This window comes from Mesoplodon mirus (assembly GCF_964341445.2).
Source record: "Mesoplodon mirus genome assembly, chromosome: 8".
NCBI lineage: Eukaryota > Metazoa > Chordata > Mammalia > Artiodactyla > Ziphiidae > Mesoplodon > Mesoplodon mirus.
This window is the reverse complement of record NC_138984.1, coordinates 2,612,323-2,628,909: the sequence shown is the minus strand read 5'-3', so window position 1 is coordinate 2,628,909 and position 16,587 is coordinate 2,612,323. Positions and strand designations below refer to the sequence as shown.

The window sequence follows — 16,587 nt, the reverse complement described above, 5'->3', positions numbered from 1 at the left end:
GGGGGGGGAGAGCGGGGGGGGGAGGGCGGAGCCGGGGGGGGAGGGCGGAGCCGGGGCGGGGCCCAGGGCCCACGTGGGCCCGCAGCCCAGGGGGAGAGCTCCCGAGAGCCCACGGCCTCTCGACCCTCTCTTTCTTACCTCCTCCCCTCCCCCGAAGGAAACACGTTTCTTTTTCGTTCATAGCATAACGTGCATTTCTTTGTAGCAGTTAGAGGAGATCTGCAGTCAGTGTTCAAAAACGAGATTTAGACATTAAAACAAACTGCAAACTTTGCAGTTTGGATACCATATTTTTCATGTATCTCATCGAAATCCCCAAAGCTTTGTGACTGTAATTTGAAAGTATTTTAATTTTTCACTCTAAAAGAGTACGTTTATGTTTTTACCCTTTTTCTTTGGATGCAATGACTAATTCCCTTTTGTTGCCTTCCACTGTTTTAATTAAGAAGCAAATGTAAAATGTGAAAGATATTTATGAGCCCCTGGCTTTGCTTTCCGTCAGCCTCACAGACTGTGCCCTGGAGCCCTTGGAGGCGGAGCTGGCGGAGCTGGAGCAGCTGGTCAGAGACCAGCAGGACAGGATCTGCGCCGTGAAGGCCAGTATTCTGAGGAATGAAGAGAAAATTCAGAAAATGGTACATAGTATCCATTTGAGTTCCAGAAGTTGAAAGCTCAAACGTCTCAGAGACTAAAGGTCGTCTTCAGTTTGCACGTAAAAAGGAGGCTAGAGCATCGTTGCTCCTTAAATCGCCGTTCGAAGACAATGAACAGTTTACAATGTTATCCAACTAATTTTCAGAGCTTTACAGCTTGAGGCATATTCAGTGTGTGAAAGACCATGTGTTCCTACCTTCTTCCGGCTAGAATACTTGCTAGTTATAAATAGCTCTTGCAGATGCCTGTGTGAAAAGTCTCTTTACTAGGCTGCTCAGTTCTGTGCCAGATTCTCCAGCAGGTAAGTGATGCTGCCACAGCCAGGGATGCAGGCGTCCGTGATTTCAGACTCTGAGTCTAGTGACAGGACTTCCGTGAGTCAAGCACTGAGTGAAGGATGGCTGTACATTTTGATAGGAGCTTCATAAATACAATGAAGCCTGAAAATGAATGAATTATATTTTTAGCTCATGTCCACTTGAAAAGGATTAATTTCGGCCCATATCTTTATAAGGTACGCGTGAACTTTAATTTTTAACCTCTTTGTAATTGCATACACGTTATGTAATTTTCTTACTGGTCCCTTTTATCTTTTGCTTATATTTCCAGCCCTTAAAGTTCATACATTTAAAAAGGAGATTTGAGTATGGCCTTCATGGACGTCATCTGGACATGAGATTGTCCCAGGCTGTATCCTCACTTTCTTCAACATTTTGCCCCTGGGTTTTCGCCACGTGCACACTTGTGTCACTTGCCTCGTTCTCTCCAGAAGAGGGGCTTGCTCTCCAAGGCATCGGCATCATGCCTTTTCCTTTGCACAGGTGTAAGCACCTGTGCACCTGAGAGACAGGTAGCTTAGGGAAAACTGCAAAAGGAAGACTTAAAAGGATACATGGATTTGCAAAATTTTTTTTTTTTTTTTTTTTTTGCGGTACGCGGGCCTCTCACTGTTGTGGCCTCTCCTGTTGCGGAGCATAGGCTCCGGACCCGCAAGCTCAGCGGCCATGGCTCACATGGCCCAGCCGCTCCGCGGCATGTGGGATCTTCCTGGACCGGGGCACGAACCCGTGTCCCCTGCATCAGCAGGCGGACTCTCAACCACTGCGCCACCAGGGAAGCCCGCAAAATTTTTTAATGTTAGCATTTTTTTGGAAATTGTTTTTTTACAGCAAAAGTTTTTGTTTTTTGTTTTAAACATGGTTTATATTTAGTTTTTCACTGCATATAATATTGTAAATACTTACTAAAGTCTTCAATTTGTATATAAAGAATTTCACTGTTTGGAGACATACTTACGGGTCTTAAGGTCTGGGTCCTGATACTTTTATTTCTAGACACTGTATTTATTATGTAACCCAAGGAGGGCCATTTAAAGTGTTAGAATTTGCCTGAGAAAGTTTTGTTTCTTTAAAAGACTAGCACAGGGCTTCCCTGGTGGCGCAGTGGTTGAGAGTTTGCCTGCCGATGCAGGGGACACGGGTTCGTGCCCCAGTCCGGGAAGATCCCACATGCCACGGAGCAGCTAGGCACGTGAGCCATGGCCGCTGAGCCTGCGCGTCCGGAGCCTGTGCTCCGCAATGGGAGAGGCCACAACAGTGTGAGGCCCGCGTACCGCAAAAAAAACAACAACAAAGACTAGCACAAATGGCATGGTTAAGTTTTTCTTAGTGTAATTTCCAAAATAAATCTGTTACAAAGGTAGTTCTATGATTTTCGAAGCTGAGTAAGTTCAAGGTCAGATTATTAAGATTTGCCGTCGTGAAACATTGGTCTTCTTCTCCTTTCTGTAGTTTACCATAAAATTCAGTTTGGCGAGGCTCCACTAATGCAGCACTGGCGGCGGGGAGGTGTGTCAGTCCCCAGCCCTTCACATGCTCATAGTCTCTTTTCCACTGACTTGAATGGCAGCCACCATCCTAAAGGGACCCTGTTTTGCTTCAAGTGAAGGTGTCTACCTTTAATGAATTTGTACATAAGACTAGAGATTTTGTGTTGCAAAAAATTGCATACATTGTATGTGAGTAAAATTTTGTATGAAGTAGTCTCTCAAATTGTATCATCAAATTTATTTTTCTTTTATACATAAATCATTAAAAATAATCAGATATTTTTTCTATCAGTGTATGGGTTGTGCAGTTCAGTTCACACCTGGAAAAAAGCATTTGTAAGCATTTGGATTTTTTTTTAGTTTTCAAATGTGTGCAGTTTGTTTTTCTTTGAAGAAAGTTCAGGGAAATTACATTTTCACTTTTTGTGACACCCCTTTTCTGTATAAATTGAAGTCTTATATATGACAGTTAAGCATTTATCAGAAATTTTAAGACCATTCAGGAAGTTTTAGAAAGTCTCTGCATGTAGTTATTACTGTATCTTATCACAGACGAATTAAATCCTGTTATTAATTATTTTGATTGAATGCACAAATGGGATTATTAAGTGTTTTTCTCTGCTTTGGCTTGTAAGTTTTCAAGAAGTACTGGAGTCATACTTCAGAAATTTTAATTTAAGGGACTTCCCTGGTGGTCCAGTGGTTAGGACTCTGTACTTCCACCGCAGGGTGCACGGGTTCAGTCCCTGGTGGGGGAAACTAAGATCCCGCATGCCGCGTGGTGTGGCCACAAAAAAAAAAAAAAAAAAGAAATTTTAATTTAAAAGTTGAGCTGACATATTTATATTTAAAGGAAATACATAAACCTTTGAAAAAATAACAAGACTAAAATTCGAGCTTTCTACTTTGATATTCATGCTTATTTTTCTTCTCAATAAGCAACTTAAAAAATGATAACTGGAATCTGTGAAGAGAGATGATGTTATTTAGTGACAATATAAGTGCAGTTTAGGATTGTGGGGGCGGTCTGGAATTCTCAGTCTCTTGACAAGTGCCCCTGAAATATTCCCAGACTTCTTTTCCAAGCTGCCCTGAACTGACCGGGATGTGTCTTCTGCTGACTTGCGCAGCCCTGGGGCACAGCCCTGGGGCGAGAGGAGAGGTGGCTGGACCTTTACCAGCTTGCTGTCACCAGTCGCAGGCTTAGGACGACCAGTCTGCTTGAGTTCCCACAAGAATCGGGTTCAGGATGAGGCCGCACGCAGGACCCTGTGCTCAGGCGGCCGCCCTGAAGGACGGGTTTCCGCACAGACCCAGACCCCCTCCCGGCTCCGGGGTCTTCTGCCCGCCCCCAGGAGCCCACCGCCCGAGCTGGGAGAAAGCCCCAGGCCCGTCCACTCCCGGGGTGAGCTCTTGCCGTGGCGGGGCTGTGTTCACCTCTATCCTGTGATGCACTTCACTAATCAAAAGGCCTCATGTTTTCCTAAAAAGTGTTCGGGTGAGTACAGTTCACACAAGCTCTGCAGGAGGGCGGAAGGAGTCCCCTGGAAGAGTCCCCTTCTGCCGCTTATGTGTGTTTTCATAAAGGGAGTTTGGGAAGGACTTTTTTTTCTTTTAATTCAGTGAGAGAAATGACATTTAAATGGCTTTTTAAGCTATAAAACTAGTGTTTAAGTCCATATTTAGAGCTGAGTTCCAGATTGATTATCATCTTCTTAAACCAAGCAAGTTGGTCTTTCTGGTGAGAAAATGGGGTTCAGGGACTTCCCTGGCCGACCAGTGGTTAGGGCCCCGCGCTTGCACTGCCGAGGGCGTGGGTTCAGTCCCCGGTCGGGGAACTAAGGTCCCACAAGCTTCGTGGTGCAGACCCCCCGCCCCCCGCAAAAAACCGAAAACGGGGTTCAGAAGGAAGTCAAGGCCTAGGTCACGGAGGCTGTGCCGGCCAGCCGAGGCGCAACCAGGGCTTTGTAAGCGAGTGCGGTGGGTGCGCTCGGTGTGCCAGGTTCCCCGGCAGCCCCGCCCTCTGCCCCCGGCACCGCCGGCTCAGCACACCCCGCATGCGCGCGGCCGGCGAATCGGGGCAGCTCGGAGGGCGCTCCGCCCGCACCAGTTTTCAGCCACAGCTTGTCGGCTAATTCACAGCGTCTGTCCTGTTCCGCACTGCACTCTCGGACTTCCCGTTCTGTTCTCGGAAAAGGCTCTTAGCATTGCTGTCGCCGTGATGTAACAAACCAAAAAACACTTAGGTCCGCCGTTTACGGACCCCGTCAAAGCCAGCACTTTGCTGGGTGATGGTGGTCAGCGATCGCGGGCCTCGCTTGCCGGACCCCGGCCTGAACGCCAGTTGCGCGGTGCCTCTTGCGCCCTCCTGTACTTGGGGCGCGACGCGCACCCCCCGGGAGCGGAGCCATAGCCCTGATCTGCTCAGGACGGTGGCAGCCGTGCCTTTTCTTGAGGCATAATTATTAATACCTCCCTTCCCCGCCTGCAGGAGGGTCCTGGTTTGGATGACAAATGACCTTCTCCCTCTCCCTATTTGATACCTAGGAGTGGTGACACATGGCCGTGAAGGGGTGACGGGGCCCCTCTGAGCGACAGGAGAGCCGTGTGGGTCCCACTGTCGCCACATCTCTGCCGTAGGTCAGGGGCCGTTCGTGACGCGTCCACACTGCAGACAGGTGACAGGGCCTCTGCTTGCCCGCGGCGAGACGTGGACGTGTGTCTTGGCTTCATGACTGTTGCAGGGCCTTCCCCAAAGGCTCCCGTGTGAGCTGGCGTTGCCTGAAGGGAATCGCAGGGGGCCTGTTGGACGCCCTTCCAGCTGTCTGGATGGAGCTCCAGGAGGTTGGTCTGTGCCGTGTGCAGCTGGCATGACCTTGACCGGGAAGGACAGAGGCCCTGGAGAACCTCCCCGGGCCGCGGCAAGATGGGACCAGGCTGACCCTGCTTGGAGAAGAGCGGCAGGAGGAACCCTGGGGCTCCTGGCACCGCAGTCAGGACGCGCTGGGCGCGCGGAGACGCCCCTCCACCTCGGGCGTTCCGTGGTGAAGCCGGCACAGCGCAACCTCAGGGGGTGCCCGTGGAGGCGAGGCCCGGCTGGTCCGCGTGGACGGCGGGGCTGGGCCATGTTCCCACGGAGCCCGGCGTGACACCCGATGACAGTGTTACATGTAAATGTCTTTTTAAAAAAGAAAATGACCGTTAACTGCTCTCACGTATCAGTATTCTTAGTCATTCCACATTTTTGTATGTGGCATAACTATAATTTTAAAAATATGTCTTCCATATTTTTATTTAAAGTGCTTTTTTAAGAAATAGGTTATATATTAACATGGATCAATAATCTTAAGTGATGCCGAAGGTCTGCACCGAGCCGCCTCCGCCTTCTCATCCCTGTCTGCACTGTTTCTTCTTGCCCCTGTAGGCAGCCTCTTTTATTAGATTCTCCTTTATCTCTGTTTCTTTAGGGAAATACGAATACATATTTTTATACTCCCACAACACACAGTAACGCGAAGGGTAGAATGCTATATATATGCCATTCTGCATCTTGGTTTTAAAAATTTTCCCAAATCCTGGGGACTGCACCCTGCCAGTCCCTAGAGGCCATCGTCATTCCCTGCAGAGCTGTGTGGAGTGTCCCGAGGACGTGCCCAGCGCATGCGGCCCAGCTCCCTGTTGCTGGCCTTGGGTGGTTCCCAGCCTTGTGCAGTGACCAACCTTGTTTTGCTTCGTTTCTTACATGTGTGTAAGAAACGGCAGGTGTGTCCGTGGATGGACCCCCAGCAGTGAGGTTGCCGGGTTGCTGGGCAGACGGACCGTAATGTCGGCACCTCCGCTTCCAGGCGATGGTCGTGGGCTGTGCTCTTTGGTCTCCCACCAGCACAGGTGCAGGCGTGTCTGCTTCGCCACAGCCTTTCCAGCAGCGTATTGTCACACGTTTGGCCTTTTGTTACTCTGACAGGTGAGAAAGAGGATCTCAGTGAGGTTTAATTTGCACTTCTCTTATTTCGAATGGGTTCGAGCATCTGGCGGTGTGTTTAAGGAATGTTTGCTTTCTGTGAACTGAGTCTTCTGATCAGCTGCCCTTGATTCTGGTGGACTCTTGGCCTTTTGCTTCTGATTTGTTTCTAGAAGCCCTTTGTGTCTTGCGTTGTAAATATTATTTTCCACTTTGCCTTTCACCCAAAGTGATGCTAAACAAATAATGATGCTAATCATCCTCATTTTGTAACCGACTCGACGGCTGGACCCTCCAGTGCTACTGCTCAGAGCAGTGTCGACCGCGGCTTTAAGGTACTTGGATTACGTTGAAAACATGTCCTATTCCCGGCTCACAAACAGTGATCAACACGAATGGACGTTGAATCGTTCTTTTCTGTTAGGGAGAGTGTATCTTCTTCTCCTTTGGCCTGGTGATGTGAGATTCTAGGTCACCTGGTGTCAGAATATCCTTACAGGCGTAGATCAAATCCTGCCTGATCAGGATGGATTCTTCTTTTGCTCTATCAATTAGTTGTGTTACATATTCGTTATTCCGGGATTTCCTGTTGCCAGACGCTTGTGGCCTGGCTTTCGGGGCTGCAGGGGCGCCCTCTGTTGTTCGGTTAACCCCAGTCCTCTGTGGTTCTCTGTCCCTGGGGTGCGGCCCCCCAGCACTCCTGCCCGCCCTGGGCTGCAGGTCTGGACCCAGTACACTTCCCTGCCTGCAGTGCCCTGAAGCGGACAGTGCTTGTCGCTGCCCCACAGAGGGGGAGGGGGAGAAGTTTCCAGTAGGAGGTGTTGCCCCTCCAGTGGCTGCTGCTCCCTTTCCCAGGTCTACACTGCGAGGGATACATGGTGAAAAGCTATCCAGCGTCTTCCGGGAGGTTGTGGAGAACACCCGCAGGAGGGTGGCCCCGGGCTCCAGGCTTTCTCCCTTCTGGGTTGGGCTCTGCCCTCTTTTGGGTTCTGTGCCGCGTGCCTGTCCTGTGGCCTCAGCTCCCAGCTCAAGAAAAGTCTCAGGCTTGTGCAGCCTTTTTCCCAAGTGGAGCAAGACGTCCTCCTCTGCCGGTCCTGGGGGCTGGTTCCTGGGTCTTGCTCTGAACTGTAGACTGAAAGCCCCCGATGGACCTGAAAATCAAAGGTCGGCCAGATAGTGACTTGCTGCCATCACTGGTCTCTGTCGTGTCCATGGATCACGCCACAGTGTTACAAAGCCCAAACAAGGTTCATCATCAACAGTAAGGGGCAGACGGGTCAGTAGCTGAAGCCTGAGTGTGGCGTGCTAGCTGGGGGCACGTCTCACTGGCCACCAGGGTTACAGACGGGATGCACCCCCCATGACCCCTGGACCTTTCCCCCAGCCCCCCAACTAGGACTTGAGCCATGTCTCTCCTCCGCTGGCAGAGAAGAACCAAGGTGCCCCACGGAGGAGTGCAGGTCCCTCTCCCTGCCAGACCCCACCTCTCCGGGTGAATTCTGCCCTTGCCGAGGTGGTCTCCTCTGGTGACAGATGCTTTTCTTTCCCTTAAACCCCACAGGCAAAGGCAGACCTGGTGGGAAGGAGACCAGTGGCCTGGGGAGAGCTCGGGACTTGGAGGCTGTGTGGCCTAGGTGTCCCCGCACACCATCTCTGAGCTGTAGATGCCTGTGGACGGGGTCGCCACGACCCCTCAGCATCGGGGGGCTTCTCAAGAGCGTTCCGGCTCACACAGGGGCTCCTGGGGGCTCCTGCTCAGCCCCTTCATCCTTCAGGGCAGGTGGGCCGTGTCCCCATCTTGCTGGAGGGTCGCACGTCTCCTTCCTGGCTCGAGGAGAGAATGTGCCGCAGACGCACAGTTGAGTCCAGGACTGTCCCCTCGTCCGTGTTTGGATCGCTGGCTACGAGCGTTTTCCTGTGAGAGACCGGACTGTGGTCTGAGCTGAGGTCTTAGGAAACGCCTGACCAGGCCTTGGCCTGAGGACACCCAGAGCTGGACACAAAAGGGGCAGCTTTGCCTCGGCCTGTGGCCACTGAGGGTACTCGGGCCTCCTGGCTGGTGGCACCGAGGAGCGATATGGTCCCAAAGCCGGGCATGGGGCCCCTTGGGGCTGAGGACCCTGACGGTTCTGGGAGGTGCTGTCTTCATAAAGCGCATGAAGCCCTCTGACCTGGGCAGTGAGGGGCTAGCCCAGCCCTCCCAGACTCCCAGCTTCCTGAGTGCAGATGTGCCCACCCTGCCCAGGGGACAGACAGACGGGGCTAGGTGGGCACAGATCTCTCCGGGGCTCCGGCTTTCATCCTGGTCGTGAGCCACAGGGCGCTTGGAGGGGCGGGACCAGGCAGGGCTGGCTGCCGGCTCCCCCCAGGACAGGAGGCCGAGGGTGGGCACGTGGAGGACAGCCCGACACGGGACTGCACTCCAGCCAGCACGGTGGGCTGCCCGGGTCCAGCTCTGCTGTGTGGACCCTTAGCTTCCTCTGCCTGGGGGGTGGAGGAGGGGTGCCCAGGAAGGTGGGCAAGGGCGCGGCACAGGCAAGGGCCAGGGAAACGGCGAGTCTGCATGCCCGGTGGGTGCAGAGCATGGGCAGGGTGCAGGCCTCAGGGACGCAAACTGACCTTTCTCCCTGAAACCTGGAAATTGAACAGTAAAAATTAAAATCCCAGTGACGTTATTGAAGAAATGTAAGCTGATCACATACGATGAGGCTCTAGTCATTGTAACAGAGTGGTACCGGTGTAGGAAAATGTGAATCACTGAAATAGCACAGGAACCCCCACCAGATACATAAATCTAGGAATTTTGATTTCTGATAAATGTGGTACTTCAAAGCAGAAGTATTTCAGATTGTTGTCCAAATAAATGGCATTGGAACGTATGGTTTTCCATACGGCAAAACTATTACATACAAAAGTAAATTCCAAGAAGTTAAACAGTTCAAAACATATGAGAGTACCGGAAGAAAATAATTGGAGAATATTTTATATTTATAATATGTATAAATATGTTTATATAATTTATTGATATATTTATTATACTATTAATAAATTTGTTATTTATGATAGTTCTGTTTTGTGAGAGGCAGTGTAATGTATCGGAATAAAGCACTTAGAAGAGAGGGTACTAAGTGCTAAAGATATTTTAAGGTGAAGAAGAACGTCCTAAAAAAGACATTTTCAGAAGGCTTAAGGGAAAAATATTATACATACTTGGCTCTATAAGAAATAAAAATTTCTGGGCTTGTCTGGTGGCGCAGTGGTTGAGAGTCTGCCTGCCGATGCAGGGGACACGGGTTCGTGCCCCGGTCCGGGAAGATCCCACATGCCGCGGAGTGGCTGGGCCCATGAGCCATGGCCGCTGGGCCTGCGCGTCCAGAGCCTGTGCTCCGCAACGGGAGAGGCCACAACAGTGAGAGGCCCGCGTACCGCGAAAAAAAAAAAAAGAAAGAAAAAAGAAAAAGAAAAAGAAATAAAAATTTCTGTATAGCCAAGCAAAAGTGAAAAATGGTTCCCTGGGAGAAATACTTGCAATGTCTCTAACAAAGTTAATATTCATAAGAGGCAAAGGCTTTCTCATTAATAAGAAAAATACTTATGGCCCAGTTGAATGATGGAAGGAAGTGACAAAATAGGCAGTCAATTCATGGAAGGAGCCAGAAACAAATGTTTGGCCTTATCATCAAGGGATAAAGGGGCAGACAGCTTGGGAGTCCAGGCTGGAGAGAGTGACTCGGGTTCAGACCCCAGCAGGTCAGGGTGCCCAGCCCTCAGCCTGAGGAGGGCTCCTTTGTTAGCTGGTGACTTTGGGCAAATGGCCTAACCTTTTGCCTCACTTGCCCATGTGTTTGATTGGGTTAATCCACATGGGACCGGCTTCATAGTTTGTTGTCAGAGGATAAATATGTTACTGGTTATAAAGTACAAAGATCAATAATTGGCACGTTGTACGGGCTATATAAGTATCGACTGGTATTCACGTAATGTAATGTCAGCATCACACTGGCACAAGTTTTCAACTGGCAGAGGTTAGAAAGATTAATAATGCATGGTGTGGTTGAGGATGTGGTGTGTAGGTCGGTCAGTATTTTTAGAGGGTGTTCTGGAAGCACTTCTCAAAATTAAAAACAGGAATATTTTGCCAAGTGAAGAAAAAGCTGGAGCAAGGAGATGACCACTATCTTCAAATGAAAGGTTCTCTGTGGCCCTAGCACTGACCGTGGATGCGAAATATAGGGAGATGGCCTTGGCCCTGTGTAAGGAATACGTGTCCATTCAGACAGAGCGGTCTGTAGGTGGTGTGGATAGCGAGCTCCCCGTCTCAGGAGGTGTGCAAGCAGAGGCTGGTTGACCACTTCCCAGGGATGCCTTGGGGGGTTCGCTGGAGGCTCCCTCTGCTTCTTTAGGCCTTGCCCACCACAAGGAATGACCCATCCCACTAGCCCAGATCTCCATCCACCCTCCTCCCTGCTCTACCTGCCGACTCTGCCGGGTCAGCAGAGGTGGTCTTCAGGAGACCCTGCATGCTGAGCCCAGCCGTGCTTCCTGCTCCCCTGATGGACCTGCAGCCTCTATTCCCCTCCGCTGCTCAAAGTTTGCCGGGAGAGGCCTCGCCTTGCCCTCCTCCAGCCAGGGGTGGATGTCATCATTCTCTCCCGAATACAAACCGCCTTTCAGGAGGTTTCATCGCGGCCCCAGGAAACTGGGGGCAACGGACAGGCAGCTTCAGGGCGATGTGCCTCTCAGGACAGAGACCGATTGGGACAGGAGCATTTGCTAATTTTTCTGTTTCACTTTCAAGCAGCCTGAGACCCTTCCAGGGTGTTCCAAAGTTTTCATTTAAACCCCGGGGAAAGTTGTCCTCTGCAATCGCGTGCCTGGCACTGGCTCTCTGGGTTGGCTGTAGCTGCCCTGCAGGTTTCCAGGGCTTGGCAACTTGGTCAGGGCCTGGAACTCCCTCTGTCAGGGAAGCCCCTTCCGCTCTTCTGTTAGAGCTACAGGGGAAAAGAAAGAGCCCTCCTGGCATGGAATTGTTTACAAAGATCTTTCCCTCCCACCTTCTCATGTGAGCCTCTCTGGGGCTGGGAGTCAGGCCTTAGCTACCTATTTTACAGATGAGAAAACCGAGGCTGTGATAGCAAGTCTCAGGCCTCTGCCAGGTCTAAGCCCTAGGCATGTTGTCCGGCTGCCTTTGGGGTGAGCAAACCTGGGCTGAGTTGAAGAGCATGAGGCCGGGTCCAGGGCTGCTTGCCTTTGGGCTGAGAACACATCACTTGCCGGTCCCTGGGGTGGGTTCCTTGTTCTGTCATCTGGGTGAGCACACAGCTAAGAAAGGGCGAGTCAGTGATTTCTAAAAGCCCCTGTTTGTTTTGGCTGGTGCCCCAGCAAGGACGCCTCCCCTCCCGACTCTGTACGGTGACAGTCACCCCCTGCCTGTCTCAAACTGCACACCTGAGCCAAGACCTTGATACCTGGCCCATCAGCCCGAGGGCCACAGCCACTGGGCACATTGGCAGGACCCACCAACCCACCGGGCACGCAGGTGCAGCACTTTGAGGGGCCCGGGAAAGTGTTGTAACTTTTTATAATAAAAAAATTAACTTTTAGGTCAGAGTAAATGTTTGAATATATAATATTAATACATCTGCCTTTATAACTATATGGTTATAAAATAGAATTTTTAATATTTTTTGTGAAAGAAGGGCCCACAAAGGCACAAGTGCCATGGACCATCGTGCAGCCTGAGTGCCGCCCGGCTGCTGGGACTCACGCCCGTCCGGTCCCCAGTGTGGCTGGACCTAACTCGAAGGTGACCTCACTCCTCACTTTACCCGGACGCACCCAGGGAGTGGGGCAGAACTGCATTCTTCTGGTGGGTTTTCCATTTTCAGGGATTATGGTTCGGAAGGAAAGCATCTTTGGGGCAGTTTCAGTACAAACACCGGGATGCATTTAAAAATAGAACTTGCAAATAGAAGCTCTTAAACCGTGGCTTTTAGGCAGGCATTAAGCTCGTTCGGATGGATGCAAAATCAGAACCTCATATCAGCGCGTGGATGTGCCTCTTGCAGCCCGCAGTGCTGTGGAAGGAAGCTGTCCCCTTAGCAGTGGCTTCTGTGTCCCGCTGCCAGCACAATCCCGCGGGCAGGGCTTGTGGTCCAGCCTCCAGCCCTCCACAAGCCTCCCTCCTGTCGCCTGTAAGACTGCACACCCATCTCAGTATTTCCCCTATTTTTACAGCTGCCAAAACAACCATTTGTGGTTTTAAAATAAAACTCTTATTAGACTCCTTAGCAACGGAATGAAAAGGTCACAGTTTATAAAGAGAAGAATTGTCTCTGGGGTGAGCATTCCCCTCGCTGTCCCTGCAGAAGGAGCCTGGCAGGGCCCTGCCTGAGGGGCACCTCCAGACCTCCAGGGCCACATGTCCCAAACACTGGCACCCCGAGGGCCAGAGCACAGGTTGAGTGGCGCACGGTGAGCTGGAGCTGCTCGTACGAGCGATTGTTAAACTTTCCAGAACTCTGCGAGCTGTTGTGTTAAAAAACAAAAGTAGTGGATAATGAAAACTCATCGCTTCTTAATTATTTTATCACTTTGTACTCTCATCTCTGCCTTTGGGGCTATCTGTATGGTGGAATACTACTGTGTGTTGCATCTCTCCCCGAATCCAAATTCAGTTAAGTCCTTTTTGGCCAAGGTTGAAGTATTTACACCATGGAAACTGGCAACTTTGATAGAGTGAGAGTGATAATAAAGTATGCGTATCTGTAGCCATTACATGGTGAATAGCACAAAAAACGGAGGCAATTCATTCCAGGGTTCAAAAATGATTATTCAGTTCAGCAAAGTCATCACTCGTGTCATTGCCAAACGAGCGAAGTTCCTCTGCAGGAATTTTATTTCTTTTCTCTTACTTGTTAAAATAAATGAAAACGTTAACCGACATTCAGGTCAGAACTACACTTGTTTGTTAGTTACAGCCATAGTTTGACTATGAACACAAGAGTTCAGCAAAAATCCACAAAAGCATTCTGTGAGAATCGATGATCGACCTCTGTGGAATTTATAATAGAGTACTGTATATCTTACTGTTTGTAAGTTGTGTGCTGCACATATTTATACCACTAATTTTTTGAGAATATATTATTGTGTATTGTCTCGTTGATATTTATAATTCCCTTCCCTCCGATCAGGGGAGGAGATGTCTTCCGTTTGGACCTCTGGTTCTGACTGGGGGCTGGAGGGCCTCCTGAAAGTTCTAAGTCCCCTTGATTTAGCAGGCTCTGGGGTACTGAGGTGCTCCCCGGGGTCTGGCATGGTTGGCTGGAGCTCCAGGATGAGAGGAGAGCCAGAGGACTTAGGGAGGCATTGCAGACAGAGCAGAACTGGCCTCATCACCTCCAGGGGTCCCGCCGGTGGCACCCCTCACCTGGGAAGGCAGAGGATGGAAGCGGGGTCTCGTGTCTTTCTCTGACCACCCAATGCCCTTCCATTGATCCTGCTTGAGTGGCTGGATCAACACCCAGGGGACCAAAAGTTGGGTGCTGGGGGTTCCTTGTGCTCCACCCACACAGCTACTGTTACTTTTGTCCCAATGACATTCATTGTTTTAGTTTCCTGCTTACTTAATTTTTGTTCAGTTAGAAAACAGCATCAAGAAGGAAATAAACATGACTCATAATCCCATCTTCCAAAGTTAACGATTTATATGCTGCTTGCTGGTATCTGTTTTCCCATCTTTAAATTTCCTTTTTTTTTTACAATCGCATCTATTTTTTATGCATGTGCAACACGTACACATCAGCACACATTTTTACACTGTTGAGACAATGTGGCTTATACTGTTACTCAATGTTGACTTCTTATCTTCAGGAAAGAATTTAGTGTATATCCCCCTTGTCCTTTTGTTCTCTTAACCATCAGTTTGATAGCTGAAAACTATTTCATTGAATGGAGGGCTTATTTTGGTTCAGCGGCAAATATTTTCCCATTCCATAATCATTTCTTCTTTGGCCTGTTGTCAGATACATACTTCCCCCTCCCCCATTTTATCTTTTTGTTCTTGATTTCTGGTTTGATTGCATCACATGAGAGAATGGGACCAGCCACACCTTTGAGCTGAGTGGAGGCTGCATATGGCCTAACATGTAGTCAATTTCGTAAAATGCCATGTAACTTTTTTTTCACAATGTATCACTTTATTGGGCTTAACAAACAACATTTTGACATGTCATTATCCCCTCTTTTATTCTTATTGTGGTAAAATACACATAACATAAAATTCACTATCTTAACCATTTTTAAGTGTATATTCAGGGACATCAAGCACATTCACATTGTTGTACAACCGTCACCACCATCCATTGCCAGAACTTTCTCATCTTCCCAAACGGAAACCCTGTCCCCATGAAACACTCACTCCCCATCCCTCCTCCTCCAGCCCCTGGCGACACTCATTTTACTTTCTGTGTCGATGAATCTGAATCTGACTCTTCCAGGGACCTCATATAAGTGGAGTCATGCAGGATGTGTCTTTTTGTGAGTGGCTTCTTTCACTCAGCACGGTGTCTTCAAGGTTCATCCATGTCGTAGCCTGTGTCAGAATTTCATTTCTTGTCGAGGCTGAATAACATTCCATGCTATGGATGGACCCCATTTTGTTTACCCACTCACTTGTCAGTGGATACCTGGGCTGCTTTCACCTTTTGGCTATTGTGAATAATGCCACTATGAGTGTGGGTGTGCAAATATCTATTTGCATACCTGCTTTCCATTTTTTGGGATACATACCCAGAACTGGAACTGCTGGATCACGTGGTCTTTCTCTGTTTAATTTGTTGAGGAACCTCCATGCTTGCCCACACTTGTTCTTCTCATGTTACTTTGAAAAGAATCTGTACTTTCAGTTGCATACGATGCTGTATCTGTATTTGGCCATTCTGTCAAGCTTATTTTGAGTGTGGAAATAACCCTGCAAACTCACTAAAGGTTGCCCGGAGAGTGAGTCAGTGGGAACCACTCAGCCCTCACCCACTCTGCCTTCTTTTCATGGGGGGCAGGCCGCACGCCCAGTATCCCCGGTGTCCCAGGCCATGACATCACCATCTCTGGGGCTGTTGGCAGCCTTCTCGGGCCCCCTGTCTTTGTAAAAAGTTGTACTCAGAGTGGGACTTAAACTAAACAGACTTCCTCTAGGAAACACACACAATCACACTGCTGCGAAAGTTGCTTTTATGGACATTTCCCTGAGAAATATTTCTCTCTGGAAAAATAAACTCACAGGATGTAATTAAAACCATTATATGTGTATGTTGGCCTGGGCGCTTCTTAAGTGCTTCACCAAATGGGCCACCAAATAAAGAAATGAAGGCCGGCTTTGTTCACATCTAGTAACAATGACCTTTATTAATTGTAACCCAGGACGTTCTTCTGTTACTTTATGGATTCAGAAGTAGCCTTTCATTGGGCCCTTGTGCAGGGCATGCACCCTTCGTCCTGACCCCAGTGCGACCGACCACTGCAGGGAAAAGCAGAGCAGGTGGCGCTGTGTCACCGGGATGAAGGTGACCATCTCAGTGTCCACTGGCAGTTGAATGGCATGTGTTTTCTGGCTTTCGACCTGTGAGAAAATAAGATAAATTTATGTTGTCTTCAAACATCATAAGTTCTGAGAAGGGAAGTGACCAAAGCAAGGCACTTTGAGCAGCGTGGCTTAGAGGAGCTACATGCTGTGTTGGCTCCTTTGGTCACCTTCTGGCTCTCCTTTTTCCAGTTCTCTGGGGAACTCCTCCTTCACCCCAGTGCCCTGGTGGAGGACCCAGCCATGGGCTTGCACTGGTCTTTGTGTCGGCATGTGGCCCAGAAGGACAGCCAGAGTACCCTTTGGTATGGACGTGTGATGTTGGCTGAGAGGTTTCTCCTGCAGTTACTGAGCAAGGAGCTTGAAGGCCTGTGGTGATGCAACACAAAAGAAACTGTCACAGTGGAGACTGCACTCGGAGGAAAGCAAGTCTGGAGGTGGGTGAGACCTAGGGCCAGACTTTGAGGTCCTGGATCCAGCTGTGCCTGAAGACAATCCCACCCTTGACATCCCATTCTGTAGATGTCTTGGTAGGTGTGATGGTTCAATTTTATGGGTCATCTT

The 16,587-nt window shown here is 49.5% G+C and overlaps 1 protein-coding gene across 8 annotated transcripts in view; it reads left to right on the top strand.

Moving 5' to 3' along the window:
• TRAF3IP1 (TRAF3 interacting protein 1) overlaps positions 1-1,576 on the top strand; it is a 67,129-nt gene extending 65,553 nt beyond the window's left edge. For 7 of the 8 annotated variants that reach the window (XM_082630199.1, XM_082630204.1, XM_082630198.1 and 4 more), the window contains one exon: positions 503-1,576. In XM_082630199.1, the coding sequence (XP_082486325.1) occupies positions 503-668 (166 nt within the window). In that variant the 3' untranslated portion in view covers positions 669-1,576. The remainder of the gene's footprint in view (positions 1-502) is intronic. The other variant, XR_014294829.1, reaches the window with a different exon arrangement.
• Positions 1,577-16,587: the final 15,011 nt, after the last annotated feature.